The sequence below is a fragment of the Phyllobates terribilis genome, unplaced genomic scaffold (assembly GCF_046119375.1).
Source record: "Phyllobates terribilis strain yellow unplaced genomic scaffold, ASM4611937v1 Scaffold_11__3_contigs__length_659146591, whole genome shotgun sequence".
Taxonomy (NCBI): Eukaryota; Metazoa; Chordata; class Amphibia; order Anura; family Dendrobatidae; genus Phyllobates; species Phyllobates terribilis.
Genome location: NW_027362771.1, coordinates 246107773 through 246124896, shown reverse-complemented (window position 1 = coordinate 246124896; position 17124 = coordinate 246107773). Strand labels below are relative to the sequence as shown.

Genomic DNA, 17124 nt, shown 5'->3' with positions numbered 1-17124 from the left:
CTACCTGCAAAGAAGGCAGATATGATTTATTGTCATGTCTGCCTTCCGTCTCAATCGCTATATACACAGTGCTTAACAATCTATACAGGTTAGGAAGCATTTACTGTGATCATGTGATCTCTAGATGGAGGTCCTTGGAAGCCCAGTCAGCACTGCTATGCAAGAGGAGACTAATTTTCTCCTATAACTGGTACTAATATATTAGCCCCAGTAACAGTGGAAATCTGCAATTAAACAAATGTATTGTGTTCAAATGCCCCCCTAAAGGTCTACATGAAAAAATAAATAAGCATAATAAAAAAAAAAAAAAAGCCAAAATGTAAAAAAAAAACGCCAGTTGGAATCCTAGCCCCATCCATATTGAGAATGAAAATGTTCAATATGCAAACATAATTTCTACGGAAAGGGGACACGGTTCAAAATATTTTATGTCCTATAAAAATTATATATGGAAAATACACACATTAAATTTTTTCATTTTTTTATCTGTGGTATTAGCAACAACAAAAAAGGGAATCTAAAAATGACACCTTCTGTATCGCGACAAAAAGAAGCAAAAATGATTTTAATATTCCAACGAGAACATTTATTATTGTTAACCCCCTCACGACCTTTGATGTTTATTTACTTTGAAAGGTTGTGTCCCTGCCTTTGATGTGGTCTTGCATGCCGAGTCCACGTCTTTTTCCGCACATGATGACTGAGTTAATCAGCAATTATGTGCCTTTAACAGCCGCGAGTATAGCCGAGCTCTGCCCGCGGCTGTTAGCAAGTTAAATCCCGCTGTCAATAACTGAGTTATCCTGCCCATCGGTGCTCCTGTTATGTGATCACGCTACACCGATGGGAAGTCACGACAGCTGGAGGTCTGCTGATGACCCCCAAGCCTATCATTACAATCCTCCTGTGAACGCTGGCCTGTGGCCGTATTTATAGGAGATTGTGATTTCTGCTCTACATAGCAGTGCTGGTGCACTGCTATGTAAAGCACAGGTGATCGGATGATCGCAGCTTCAAGTCTCCTATTAAACATAGAAAAAAGAGTTTTTAAAATTTTGAAAAAAAATTCAAATCACCCCCTTTTTTTCTCATTAAAAATAAAACATTAAAAAAATACACATATTTGGTATCACTGCATTTGTAAAAGTCCTATCTATCAACATATAAAATAAATTAATCCGATCGGGAAATGGTGTAATGAGAAAAAAAATCAAAGTGCCAGAATTATGTTTTTTTGTCTGCCGCAACAAGGCAATAAAATGCAATGAGAGGCGATCAAAACATCGTATCTACCCCAAAATGGTATCAACAAAATCGTCAGCTCAAAAATTAAGCCCTAACCCAGCCCCATGTCCCGAAAAATGAAAACGCTACGGGTGTTGGAAAATGGCAACATAAACAAAAAAAAATTATCTTACAATTTTTCCAAAAAAAATGTCCCTACTTAAATAAAAAGAAGACTTATTCATGTTTGATATCTGCATACTCATACTGACCTTGAAAATCATATTCCCAGATCAGTTTTACCTTATAGTGAACATAATAAAACAAAAAATAATTGTGAAATTGCACTTTATTTTGCAATTTAAACACACTTGGAATTCTTTTTCACTTTCCAGTTAATCACATTATAAAATAAATGGTGCTTTCTTCAAGGAGGACATGCTAAGCAAGCGTGAACAGTGCGCTCAACTGCAGCATGTGTGCTGAGCGGTATGTCAGTCAAGGGCAGGTAGCAAGATTACATCACTCTTACTGTATACTGTTCAAATCCCCGGCACCTCCTCAAAGATTGGACTTAATTAATTTAATAATACCTTAATCTTTAATTTAATAATTTAATTTAATAATTTTTAATTTAATAATTAATACCTTAATTTTCTTCCTGCAGCAACATTACTGCACATTTCTAACACAGTATTTACCAGCAGATTACCGCTGTGGATGCAGTAAATGTAGGGGTTTTTTTTGCTGACCTGTTCCTTTAATTCCCTTCCAGCTACTGTCCATTTTCATTTTTTTCGTTTATATTTTCTTTCCCCTTTTCACCAGCCATAACTTTATTTTTCTGTCCATATTGCTATATGAGGGCTTGGTTTTGTGGAACAAGTTGTAGTTTGGGGTACGTACTACGTTTTGATTGTTTGATCGCGACGATCAAAATGGCAATTTTGGCATTTACATTTTTTTTTACTCATTTACTGTAAAGAATAAACCTGTTTGTTTTGATAGGTCCGACACAGTCATAACACAGATGTATATTTTTTAATTTTGAATGACACCGTTGATTTTACCATAAAATGTAGTGGAATATAGAAAAAAAATTTCAGTGCAGTAAAATCCTGAAAAAAAAAAAATGCAATTATGGCATTATTTTTTGTTTTGTTTTTACGGCTTTCATTGTGTGGTAAAAATGATCTGGTTTCGTGATTCTCCAGGTCATTATGATTATGGAAATACCAAACTTGTCCAGTTTTTATTTATTTATAGTGGTGAAAAAAAATCTGAAATTCTTATTTGTGTTGCCATTTTCTGAGACCTTTACATTTTTCTGTCGATTGAGGTGCATGAGGGGTTGGTTTTTGTGGGTCAAGCAAACATTTGTGTTGGTACTATTTTGGGGAACAGGCAATGGTTTTTATTGCTTTTAATTGAAATTTTTTGCTAACATGCAACCACCAAACATTGGCCATTCTGGCGTTTTAATCCCTTTATTTGGTGCTACATTGTTTACCGTACAGGTTAAGTAATTGTATATTTTAATTGGACTTTTAAGGATGCAGCAATACCAAATATCCTTTATGATGAAGTGTATTCACGACACCCACCACATTAATCTTCATCCCCGATTTCGGTTTATTTACATAAGGTGCATACAGGAAACATACAGGAGACAAATGTGCAGCAACAGCTGTTTCACGTCCTCAGACTCTTTCTCAAAGCATTTGTTCTTGTGGTGAGAAATACCGAATGTTTACTTTTTTTAAAAACAAAAATATCTTTATTTTTAATTGGGGAACTGGGGGTAAGATTCATTTTTAGTTATTATTTTTATTTTGTCCACTGAGGGAATTTGATCTTGTGGTAGTCTGATTGCTTGCACTATGTGCTGCAATATAATTGCAATACATGCCGCTATCATGGCTTACACAGAGGCATTCATTATGTTCCCGACTGTTATGGCAACCGATAGCCGCATGGAACAGCACTCCCCGGACCGAGCACCGTAAATGCCATTGTCAGAGGTCTGTTAACAGGCAGATACTGGGCATGGTGCAGGCTCAGCTCCTGAGCCTGCGCCATACATGTACTACAGATGTCTGAAAGTGGTTAAATATCTGTGTTTAGAACACATCTGTTAATCTTCTCTTTCTTGATGTTAATATGTTTAGTATTTCTCTCTTATTTGTGTAATTCAGCCTGTTATACACACTGACATTGCCATTGGCTAGTAATACTCAACTTTTGATCCATCTACGTAGATTGCTCCATCCACCACATTGATCTCAGTATGTTATAAGGCCTGTGGTTTTTACAGATGCTTTTAGGAGTCTACGACTTAATTTTAGACAGTTTGCTAGAAATCTATAACATGTAGGACATGACAAGTTGATGCAGCTATACGTATTTTGGATGTATTGTGTTTCTCTTTTTTATAGTGATTGTCTAAGTAGAGGATATTTCTGGATATAAGATGCAGAGGTTAAGCAACTTGTATTGAAAACTTCTCCTTTGTGATATTTCTGTAATATTCAACTATTTTGTGTTTGTGGTAATCTGTGCAAATCTAAATTTTTGTTTTCTTCATTGCATTATTAGATGTGAATGTATATCATTACCTAATCATCTATAATAATGTAGCCCGTTATATATTGCATAGCCTGTATATTCTAAGATGCACATCTTGCACCAGCTTATTCCGGCATCATTATCAGTCACTGCTGGAGGTTTTCAGCACCCGCATCACTTGTTTCACAGCCAAAGCTGCTTCCAAACTCCAGCTGTTAATAAAGACATAAGGCTGACATAAGTGGCAATACTGTTAAAAATTGATAGAAAACAGAATTACGGACAATGTATAACCGTTTTTATTTTTACTGAGAATGTATTTCTTCAAGACTTGTAATATTTATCTATTATGTACTGTATTTTTAATTGTTGATGGAGAATACCTATGACCACACTTTGTACTGAAGCCGTAAGTTGCCCTTAGCAATCCTTGTATAAAATATGTTCCTAAAAGACTAGGGAAAATTTTGGCATGGAGAAATGATTTTTACATGTTAGTTGTTTTCTTTAGTTTAAAAAAATGGTCCAAGTTTCAGGATGCTATTTTTATTGCTTTATTAATTTTCTGATCATTCTATTGTGAGAGCATCTCTCACAGTAACATAGTCCAGATGTGAGGTCTTTGTATATCCAGGGTGCTACTGTCTTCATTAGCTTTTATATTAGTAAAGCTTCTATTCTGCACTTATTTACTCTTCATATACTTTCCTCCTAATTTTAGCATTTATTTCTCTGCCTGCACTGAGACAGTATATGCTTTCTCCCTCTGCGCACTGTGGAGATGTGTGTGCATCCCCCTCCCTGCAGGTATCTATAACACTACAAGAAGGAAGATAGAGTAGTGAACCAGCAGGAGCAGTTTTGCAGAGCACTCAGCTAGATTAGAGGGGTTGTCCAGTCACTCTGAGCTGATTTTTTATAGTGAATGACTAGTTCATGGGGGAGGGTAAGACTTATCTAATAAGTAGGGAAGGAAGCTGATTTTTCTAATAAGATACATTACAAATGTTCTTCTAATCGCCTTTACTAATGTTTTATGCAAAGTGTGTTGAAAGTACAGTTCCTTTTTAAATGGCAAATTTTGAAAAATTGTACAAATTTGTATTCAGCCATAATTTAAATGGAACATCAGACAAACCAGGCCAAGGCAATCTGGGTAGTCATGCTCTATACTTGGAATACACAGGGGCTTCCAGTACTACCCTGTCCCAAAGACCCAGCTAAGAGCGAATTTAAACATCTGTGAAAAACAGATCATGATCGAATCATAGGCATACACAAAACCGTTCAAATCAGGCAACACGATGATCCGAGCATGGTCTTTATTTCACAGATGTATTAATCCAGCCTAAATGTGTGGGAGTAATTGAATGCCTATAAATTGGATCTGGCATCATATTTCACAGTACAAAGTGTACACATTATTAAATCACTATTATATTTGATGAGTGGTATACTTTCACAATTCATGCCAGTATGGCTGCATAATTTAATTTTAAAATCAGCATTTTATCAGTTGTGCAAAAGTTTTAGACCAGTGTGGAAAAAATGCTGCGAAGTAAGAATGCTTTCAAAAGTCAACGTGCTAGTAAATTAGGTTTGTCAATTAATAAAATGCAAAGTGAGGAACTGCATCTCAGCAAATTGAGTTGAGGATTTTGTCAAGATTAATAGTGTCCTCAATGCTGAGGAACATACATGCAACTGCAGTACAACAACCCCAAACATACAGTCAATGTCATTAACAACTATCCTCAGCGTAAAAATAAACAAGGAGTTCTGGAAGTGATGATATGGCTTCAATAGAGCCCTGATCTCAACATCATTGAGTCTATCTCAGATTACATGAAGAGACAGAAGGATTTGCACAAGCCTACATTCACAGAAGATTTGTGGTTAGTTCTCCAAGATGTTTGAGACAACCTTCCTGACAGGTCCCTACAAAAGCTGCTTTCTAATGTACATTGAAGAACTGATGCTTTTATGCTGTTTTGAAGGCATAGGGTGGTCACATCATATATTGATTTGATTTATATAATTTTGTTAATTGATAAGCATTAACTAAACTGCATTCTTACCTTGCAGTAGTTTCTCCGTACCTGCCTAAAACTTTGCAGAGTACTGTATGCATTTTTGTGTGTATACATATGTTATATAGATATATAGTCATATATATATATTTGGAATATAAAAGGCTAACCTCACTGAGTCGAAATGTTGTATACTATGGCCATGGAATAAATTCAGTTTTTATATTTTTACCAAGCTAGAGTTCTGTTTTTGGATCTTATTGAGGTTTGGTTTTGCCTGGGAGGCTTTGCAGCCACCATTTCTTTCAGCTTTTGCTGGTGCTGCACCTATTTTTTCTTTAGATCTACAGTACAGACCAAAAGTTTGGACACACCTTTTCATTTAAAGTTTTTTTCTGTATTTTCATGACTTTGAAAATTATACATTCACACTGAAGGCATCAAAACTATGAATTAACACATGTGGAATTATATACTTAACAAAAAAGTGTGAAACAACTGAAAATATGTCTTATATTCTAGGTTCTTCAAAGTAGCCACCTTTTGCTTTGATGACTGCTTTGCACACTCTTGGCATTCTCTTGATGAGCTTCAAGAGGCAGTCACCGGAAATGGTCTTCCAACAATCTTGAAGGAGTTCCCAGAGATGCTTAGCACTTGTTGGCCCTTTTGCCTTCACTCTGCAGTCCAGCTCACCCCAAACCATCTCGATTGGGTTCAGGTCTGGTGACTGTGGAGGCCAGGGCATCTGGCGTAGCACCCCATCACTCTCCTTCTTGGTCAAATAGCCCTTACATAGCCTGGAGGTGTGTTTGGGGTCATTGTCCTGTTGAAAAATAAATGATGGTCCACCTAAACGCAAACCGGGTGGAATAGCATGCCGCTGCAAGATGCTATGGTAGCCATACTGGTTCAGTATGCCTTCAATTTTGAATAAATCCCCAACATTGTCACCAGCAAAGCACCCCCACACCATCACACCTCCTCCTCCATGCTTCACGGTGGAAACCAGGCATGTAGAGTCCATCCGTTCACCTTTTCTGCGTCGCACAAAGACACGGTGGTTGGAACCAAAGATCTCAAATTTGGACTCATCAGACCAAAGCACAGATTTCCACTGGTCTAATGTCCATTCCTTGTGCTCTTTAGCCCAAACAAGTCTCTTCTGCTTGTTGCCTGTCCTTAGCAGTGGTTTCCTAGCAGCTATTTTACCATGAAGGCCTGCTGCACCAAGTCTCCTCTTAACAGTTGTTGAAGAGATGTGTCTGCTACTAGAACTCTGTGTGGCATTGACCTGGTCTCTAATCTGGGCTGCTGTTAACCTGCAATTTCTGAGGCTGGTGACTCGGATAAACTTATCCTCAGAAGCAGAGGTGACTCTTGGTCTTCCTTTCCTTGGGCGGTCCTCTTGTGAGCCAGTTTCTTTGTAGCGCTTGATGGATTTTGCAACTGCACTTGGGGACACTTTGAAAGTTTGCCCAATTTTTCTGACTGACTGACCTTCATTTCTTAAAGTAATGATGGCCACTTGTTTTTCTTTACTTAGCTGCTTTTTTCTTGCCATAATACAAATTCTAACAGTCTATTCAGTAGGACTATCAGCTGTGAATCCACCTGACTTCTGCACAACACAACTGATGGTCCCAACTCCATTTATAAGGCAAGAAATCCCACTTATTAAACCTGACAGGGCACACCTGTGAAGTGAAAACCATTTCCAGTGACTAGCTCTTGAAGCTCATCAAGAGAATGCCAAGAGTGTGCAAAGCAGTCATCAAAGCAAAAGGTGGCTACTTTGAAGAACCTAGAATATAAGACAAATTTTCAGTTGTTTCACACTTTTTTGTTAAGTATATAATTCCACATGTGTTAATTCATAGTTTTGATGCCTTCAGTGTGAATGTACAATTTTCAAAGTCATGAAAATACAGAAAAAAACTTTAAATTAAAAGGTGTGTCCAAACTTTTGGTCTGTACTGTATATATATTTTATGTGTGTGTATATATATATATATATATATATATATATATACATAAATACATACACGTGTGTGTGTATATATCTATATATGTAGATATTTATACATATAATTTTAGAGGTTCTAATATATACAAATATGTCTATATATGTGTGTGTGTATATATATAATGTGTGTGTGTATATATATATATATATATATATATATATATATATTATATTATATACACCACTCAAAAAATAAAGGGAACACTCAAATAACATATCCTAGATCTGAATGAATGAAATATTCTCATTGAATACTTTGTTCTGTACCAAACTGAATGTGCTGATTACAAAATCACACAAAAATCATCAATGGAAATCAAATTTATTAACCAATGGAGGCCTGGATTTGGAGTCACCCCCAAAATGAAAGTGGAAAAACGCACTACAGGCTGATCCAACTATGATGTAATGTCCTTAAAACAAGTCAAAATGAGGCTCAGTATTGTGTGTGGCCTCCACGTGCCTGTATGACCTCCCTACAACGCCTGGGCATGCTCCTGATGAGTTTGCGGATGGTCTCCTGTGGGATCTCCTCCCAGACCTGGACTAAAGCATCCGCCAACTCCTGGACAGTCTGTGGTGCTATGTGACATTGGTGGATGGAGCGAGACATGATGTCCCAGATGTGCTCAATCGGATTCTGGTCTGGGGAACGGACGGGCCAGTCCATAGCTTCAATGCCTTCATCTTGCAGGAACTGCTGACACACTCCAGCCACATGAGGTCTGGCATTGTCCTGCATTAGGAGGAACCCAGGGCCAACCGCACCAGCATATTGTCTCACAAGGGGTCTGAGGATTTCATCTCAGTACCTACTGGCAGTCAGGCTACCTCTGGCGAGCACATGGAGGGCTGTGCGGCCCTCCAAAGACATGCCACCCCACACCATTACTGACCCACTGCCAAACCGGTCATGCTGAACGATGTTTCAGGCAGCAGATCGCTCTCATGGCATCTCCAGACTCTGTCATGTCTGTCACATGTGCTCAGTATGAACCTGCTTTCATCTGTGAAGAGCACAGGGCGCCAGTGGCGACTTTACCAAACCTGGTGTTTTGTGGCAAATGCCAAGCGTCCTGCACGGTGTTGGGCTGTGAGCTAAACCCCCATCTGTGGACTTCGGGCCCTCATACCACCCTCATGGAGTCGGTTTCTAACCGTTTGTGCAGACACATGCACATTTGTGGCCTGCTGGAGGTCATTTTGCAGGGCTCTGGCAGTGCTCCTACTGTTCCCCCTTGCACAGAGGTGGAGGTAGCGGTCCTGCTGCTGGGTTGTTGCCCTCCTACGGCCCCCTCCACGTTCCCTGGTGTACTGGTCTGTCTTGTGGTAGCACCTCCAGCCTCTGGACACTACGCTGACAGACACCATAAACCTTCTTGCCACAGCTCCCATTGATGTGCCATCTTGGATGAGCTGCACTACCTGAGCAACTTCTGTGGGTTGTAGAGTCCGTCTCATGCTACCACGAGTGTGAAAGCACAACCAACTTTTAAAAGTGACCAAAACATCAGCCAGAAAGCAATTGGTACTGAGATGTGGTCTGTGGTCCCCACCTGCAGAACCACTCCTTTATTGAGGGTGTCTTGATAATTGCCAATAATTTCCATCTATTGTCTATTCCATTTGCACAACAGCATGTGAAATTGATTGTCAATCAGTGTTGCTTCCTAAGTGGACAGTTTGATTTACTTGGAGTTATATTCTGTTGTTTAAGTGTTCCCTTTATTTTTTTTTGAGCAGTGTATATATATATATATATATATATATATATATATATATATATATATATATGTGTATATATATGTGTGTATTACATTTGGTATTTAATTGCTGGCACATTTTGACCATGCATGACCCCGCGTAGAATCATATATCAGCTGCACACTATAATGTACTCGCTGGCACAGTATGAGTTGGCGTAGTTATTAATTAACTGATGGTAAAGTATCATTTGACTAAATTAAGAAACTTGTGTCAACAAGAGGCATGCAATTATTGTGTTCTGTAAGAAAGCAGCAGAACAGGATATGACAGATGTGCTGTATAGTTGTCAGGGTACAAATTTCAATTGGAAAAATATAAACTTATTCTTTATAAACTATATAATAAGATTGCATCTGAAGATGTGTTGTCTTATTGCCATTTACTTCCTTATTTCTATAATACTGACATATCTTAACATCTTTTCAGTGACATAATACAGTATAGTAAAAATTTTAAAGTCCATCGAGATCAATGCAGCTTCATACACTGGTCTTTTTACTATAATCTGAACAGTTCTTCTTTAGAAGATCATTAGAATTGTAGTAAAAATAGGCACATTTGAAAATCTCCTTTTATGAAACTCTTTTTCTGTGCTTAAACTGACAATATAGCTTGATACATAAACCGAAAATGTTTCTAACCACTAAATCTGATATAGACAAATTGCAGACATCACTTATACAATGCTGCTTGCTATACATAAGTGTCTGATGTCTAGATCAGGAACAGTCAAGTAGTCTGCTCTCCAACCTTGTCCGTCCTGGCTTGATGAACCATCATTCCAGTGGAGGCTGCTAGATCGATGACTTCAGCTTTTCCTGCTCAATTTTTGGACTCTTTCTATGTTTGTACTTTTGTATTATTAAATGCTACCATAATTATGCCGCGTACAGACTTTGTGGAGCTACACTTTTGTGAAGTATAGGTCTAACAGTGGCCAAAGTCTGAATACTGAGACATCCGCTTACAAAAGTCTCATTGTAAATAATTTTTTGCGGTGACTTGCTGTATAGGAAGAAGCAGTCTGCTGTGCTTTGCTTTACAGTTAAATAAATGGTACATAGACACATAACAGGTATGTTAGGAATGCTTTCATGTAATGCAGGGCATTGGTCTTTCAAAATCAAATGTCTTGGCATTGTAAGCCTAAAGCTGTGTGTATGAGATGCACTCTAATAGACGTCATCATTTGGATCATTGATCCGATCACCTAGAAGTCTCTTTAGCGCTTTTGTTTCTGAAATCACAAGTAAGCGACGCCTGCACCCAGCTAACATATCAGTCTGATTGTTGCTTTACAAAGGTTAGTAGGTCCTGCCAAAGAGATTTCTTTGTCTTTTGTCCTGCCTATAATTGAGGTGACCATAAAAGCAGACCGAAATGTAGTTAGCAGATTTTATTTTCAGGCTCCTGCCTTACCATCTTCAAAGGTCAAACAAATAGAATTTTCATCTCTTTAACATTTTATAAGACAGAGGTCTGGACAGTTTCATTCACCCTTTATCTACTGAACTTGGATCCCTAAATTAGATTTTGAAATTGAGTGTGTAGCTTAGTCAGTAAGTTACCATAATGCCGGAGCACTGCATTCAACCCTGGAACTATAGAGGTCATAGCAATATAAAGTGAAATGGATTGAAAACGAAACTCTGAAGAAAAAAAAAGAGAAGTTATTTCTTATCTGGTTTTAGCAAAGTGAGCATAAATTTTAGAGATCATTCAATTGTAGACTGAAATTATAGTGGAAATGGGAACTGTAAAGCATACAATATAGAAACAGATGACTTCCATTCATATCTCCACTGGTGTAGGGAAATTACACATTTCACTGGGAACAATGTATTGTATTTTATAATACAAATCTTGTCAATTTAAATTAAACTTATGTGAAGTTCCAGCATTGGATCACGTTAATACTTTAGGGGACTACATAATAGTATTGAGGACACTGAGGGATTTCAGTTTTCCAGTGCTTTTGCCGCAAATCCTTCAGCAAGCACAGGGTGTGATAGAACATCTACTACACTGGATTGTTCTAGTAACTGGGGATTAGTGTAACATTCATGGCCTGTAGAGATGTAGGACACAATACATCTGGTGGGCTACTAAATAATGTAGAATACCTGTCAAGGGTGTGTCAAGTGTGACAGACAGTTGCTCTGGATCCGGCTGTAGAAGATCACTTCGCTTGGCATTGCAGATGCCTTCTTGATCCTCTCATCTGTGGTGTAGTTATATCCTTCCTCCTTAGGACCCAGCAGCGACCTCCACCTCCTGCTGCTGATTGACACACCCTTGCTTGGTAGCTAAAAACTCTGTTTCTTCAGAGAGTCACCGGTGATAGCTCTATGTACCTCTGTGCAGGCTTGGAGCACTAGCAGTCTGCTAGTTTATTTTTTGGTGCCCTCGGAGGACAGCTGGCATTATCTTTCTGGTGTCTGCTCAAGCTAATTGTATCCCTTTTGTTTGTTTACCTTGTTGTCTTTAGTTTGTAGTGGGGCCTGATTAGTGCTCACTCAGTCCCCTCCCTATCTAGGGCCTAGCTCTAGGGATATTCAGGGATTAGGTTCCTTCGCGGCAATAGGTGTGGAACCTGTATAGGGACAATAGGGTAGGCGAGGTAATACTAGGGGTCTCCACTCCCCCTTTCCCTAGTTGTTGGGTTCCCTTCCCCACTTCCCGTCGTTGTGCACTTAGTCTTTCCCTCACCTTGCGTGACATTACTACAGTGCTCTACGCCATTAATATAGTGCAGAGTTCTATGATCAGCACACTTCATATATTGCATACACACATTACCATTAGGGATGAGCAGACCCGTGGAAGTTCAGGTTCTGGTACCCGACCCGAACTTTATTCCAGAGCTGTACCCGAACTTGAACCAATACCTGAACCCCATTAAAAAGAATGGGGACCCAAACTTTTGAGCTAGAAAATTTTCTCTCTCTCTTTCCCTCTTCCTCACCCTCTCACTCTCCCTCACCCTCTCCCCTCCCGGACTTCCCATGGAACTCTCTCTCTCACTTTCCCCTCCGAACATTGCAATGGACTTCTGGGAAAAGTCAATGTTCAGCATTTAGCACCGGACACCAGCTGTCCGGTACGAACCCCGAACTTTTAAGTTGGGGTTCGCGCATCTCTGCTTACCATCTGTTCGTTGAAAACTTGCTACATATGATTGTCAACCTTTTTCTGCCTCTTCGGGATCTTGTTGCCTTTCTAGTTGCAATAATTCTGCACACAGATATGGACATAGAGAAAATACTACATAACTTTCAACAAACCGTAATATTTGTTGTAAAGTTTCTGCACCTACGAAGCTGCAGAGTTTTCAGTGGCAAATTCTCAGTGCAACAGAGTAAGAGTTAAGTGGTTGAAAACAAACATTCTTATCCACACATTGAACATACCGTATTTTTTGGATTATAAGACGCACTTTTTTTCTCCCAAATTTGGGGGGAAAATGGGGGTGCGTCTTATAATGCAAACTATACTGGCACTTAATGGGTTGGTGGAGCGGGATCCCAGGATCGCTGCTGCTGGAAGCTTCTGCCTTCCGGCAGAGGCAGGAGTCGGAAGATGTCTGGGGTCCCCTTGCTGCGGTCCTCATGCTGCGGGTCCCTTGCTTGCATTACGGTAAGTGTCCGGTGGTGCTGGGGCTCCGCCGACATTTTGTAAAAGCTGGAGCCCCGCACCTTCCATACTGATCCATGCAGCGGTCCCCAGGAAAATGGCCGTGGGAGGCGGCGCATGTGCAATTGAGATCTTGGAAGCCGAGGCCTCAATCTGAGCATGCGCCGCCTCCGGCGGCCATTTTCCCGGATACCGCCGCATGGATCTGTATGAAAGGTGCGAGGCACCGGCTTTTACAAAATGTCGGCGGAGCCCCCTCACCGCCGGATACCTATTGCAAGCAAGGGGCCTGCAGCATGGGGACCACAGCATGGGGACCGCAAGCTATGGGACCGCAGCATGGGGACTGCAGCCATCTTCCGACTCCTGCCTCTGCCATGACTCGACCCTGCCACCTGGGACCCTGCTCCACCAACGCCTCAGGCCCCCAGGTAAGCTGATGGTGTGGAACACATTCAAATTTTTCTGCAAATGTGATCACAATATCTGCAGAGGATTTTCTAGTGATAAGCCCATCACATATTTGGAGACTTTACGCTTAACAATATTACTTTTATGCAATGTTTTGCTGTTAACCTGGTTTTCTTATAGTAACCAATTGAATGCTATTTGTGATATTTTTAAGGTTAGGTAGATTTTATTTTGTAATCGTTCAAGATCAACACTAAATCTTATTGGAAGACGTTTGTTCTTTTCTAAGGTCAAACATTAGGTGTGATTGCCGTGTGTAAATGCATCTCTGCCTGAACTCAACTATATAGAGGCATTCCTTTAACAAAACTCTCTTTTTTATGTCTTGCAGGGGTTGTTGATGCTTTTGCAGAATCTGCCAACAGTCCACTGGGGGAATGAAGATATCAGCATTCTCTTAGCTGAAGCCTATAGACTAAAATTTGCATTTGCAGACGCCCCAAATCACTACAAAAAATAACATAATTCAACATGTGCAACGTTTCGAGAGTCTCCCTCCTTATTAATGATTTATATGAATATATATAAATATTATAAATACTTTATTTTGTCCTTTTTTATCACAGTGCTTACATTTACAGGAATCAACATGAAAACATTAGATGTCAGTTCTTCTGTGGATTATACTATGACATGAACATGCCATATACCAAAGAAGCATATTTTTAATTATATTTACAGGGTAGACGTAGGAGTTATGACATCATCCCGCTTGTGATTCAGATCATCATGACAGATGTGATGAGAATTGTTTTGATAGGTTTGTCAAATTTGAATTAGACCTCCACATCTTCAAATCTTTGTATTTCTGAGAATAACTATTTGGAACTTGTGAAATGTACAGTACAGTAAGCATTAAAATTCTTATAATATATTAACCACATCATTGCGTGGATCTTAATTTTTCCTTTATTTTGCCTTAATATTGATGATGGTGATCACTGAGGTCCATATCCGATCATTTTAATAGGCTGTTGCTTTATTATGAGTAGGGATGAGCGTACCCGTGTAAGTACAGGTTCTTCTTTAGTCCAAAGTTCTGTTCGGGCTCCAGAACTGTACCTGAACCCGAACCCCATAGAAATCAATTGGGACCCAAACTTTGGTGCTGGAAAATATCTCTTTTTCTCTCTCCTCTCTTACCCCCGAACTGTAAAACGGACTTCCAGAAGAAATACGAACCCCCAAACTTTACAGTTTGGGTTCACTCATCGCTAATTATGAGCAGTCAATAAAGTAGCAGTGGCAAAAAAAATTCTCCCCAATGCTTCTTAATGTTGAATTCCGATTCACAGGTGCAGACTTTTGGACCTTGATGCATTGTCTCTGCTGTATATGGCTAGAACGAAGCCTGTCACATATGGACTCAACCTGGTGAGAGTAATGATGGGTTTTTCTATTGTATATTTACAGGGAGGAAAAATGTCTACTTTAAATTAAAATTTGTCATAAAGGAAGCATTGGAAAGAAAAATGTTTTGGTATCTGCTTTTTTATTGACTGCCAGTGAATGGCAGCTTTGGAGAGAAGCTGTGTTACGAGCCTTAAATAATGAGATGTCTTATTATATGGTGTCAAGGTCAACTTATTGAATTGCTTTATTATGAGCTACAGTATGAGATATTTTTAGATAGTTTACTGTACAAAAAATAGAATACAATCCGAAATAATCAACTAAAAGTCATCTGAAATGAAGTGGAGTATTATTCTGCAACAATATAAGACCTTTATAGTGTCTTCACTTCCTATTTTGGGATTTATTCACATTGTAAATTGTCAGTAACAATTGTGTACTGTACTTTATCTAGGATTGTGTGTGCATCTAACACTATATTAATCCCTTCGTGACATGGACATGGTGATTTTTCTTTTTCATTTACCCTTCTTCCAAGACCCATAACTTTTTTATTTTTCCGTCAGTATAGCCATATGAGGGCTTATTTTTGCGGGACTAGTACTTTTGAATGACACCATTCATTTTATTGCATCGTGTACTGGAAAATGGGAAAAAAATTAAAAGTGCTTTGAAATTGCAAAAAAAAAGCCCTGCAATTTCACAATTGTTTTTTAGGTTTTTCACTTATCATGTTCGCTATGCGGAAAAACTGACCTGGCAGTATGATTCTCCAGGTCAGTACGAGTATGCAGATATCAAACACGTATAATTTTTTTTTGTTTGTTTTTTATTATTTAAGCGATGAAAAAAATTCTGAAATTTGTTTAAAGAAGAAAAATAGCTTTTGTAGCCATTTTCCGTGACCCTTAACGTTTTCATTTTATGAATATGGGGCTGTGCGAGAGGCTTATTTTTTGCGCCCTGATCTGATGTTTTTACTGATATAATTTTGGGGTAGGTACAATGTTTTGATCGCCTCTTATTGCATTTTATTGCAATGTTGTGGCAGACAAAAAATAACGTATTTTTATTTTTTTTTTCCCCCATTACGCACTTTACCGATTGGATTAATTTATTTAATATTTTGGTAGGTCGGACTTTTACAAATTCAGCGATACCAAATAGGTGTATTTTTAATTTTTTTAAATTGTTTTATTTTTAAGAATTCAAAAGGGGTATGATTTGAACCTTTGTGTTCTTTTTTCATATGTTTAAAAACTTTTTTTCTCCACTTTTTACTGTATTTAATAGTTCCCTTAGGGGTTGTGATTATCTGATCGCTTATTCTATACATATCAACGCATCAGCACTGGTATGTATACAGTAAATTATAATCTCTTATGAACACCAGCTACAGGCTTGCTTTCACAGGAGGATCGTAATGGCAGGCACAGGGGTCATCAGCCGACCCCCAGATGTCATGACAACCCATCGGCGCCCCACGATCACATTACGGGCGTGCCATTGGGAGCATAGAATGACGCGACTGCCTGCCAGTACGTGTTAAATGCTGCTGTCAGAGATCGACAGATGGATCTAGCAAGTAACTGCCACGGGTGGAGCTATGTCACAGTTGACATTGCTCAATCTTCTTTCAAAATAAATTTTGTTCTTTATATACTTGAATACAAACAAAAGGGTTTGACCATTGTGACTCTGTATATTTTATTTTTATTTTTTTATTTTTAATACATGAAGTGATATGTAAAAAAAAAATTGCCCCCCAAAAATGTAACACAAAAATCTGATTTAAACAATAGTTAATTTTCTGATAATAGCTTCCCTTCAGTTTCATTTATGTGATAATATTTGGCTGAAAGCATCTGATTCTAAGCAGTAATCTGAAAGTATACTTGATGCATTGCATCACATATCCCTAACTGGTAAATTCAACATTGAGAGGTATGTGTATTGTCATATTAAAATAAATAGCTTTTTCCTTGCAGCTTTCGTGTCCAGCAAATGTGCTCTGACAGCTCTAAATGCCGCAAACAACTTAGAAAGTGATGTCAC

At 38.7% G+C, this 17124-nt stretch overlaps 1 protein-coding gene across 1 annotated transcript in view; it reads left to right on the top strand.

Annotated features, from left to right (window-relative positions):
- The window catches only part of TBC1D22A (TBC1 domain family member 22A), a 585912-nt gene extending 571313 nt beyond the window's left edge, over nucleotides 1–14599 (top strand). Inside the window, exon 13 of the mRNA XM_073652139.1 lies at nucleotides 14048–14599. Coding sequence (XP_073508240.1) covers nucleotides 14048–14176 — 129 coding nt within the window. The 3' untranslated portion in view covers nucleotides 14177–14599. The remainder of the gene's footprint in view (nucleotides 1–14047) is intronic.
- The last annotated feature ends 2525 nt before the right edge of the window (nucleotides 14600–17124 follow it).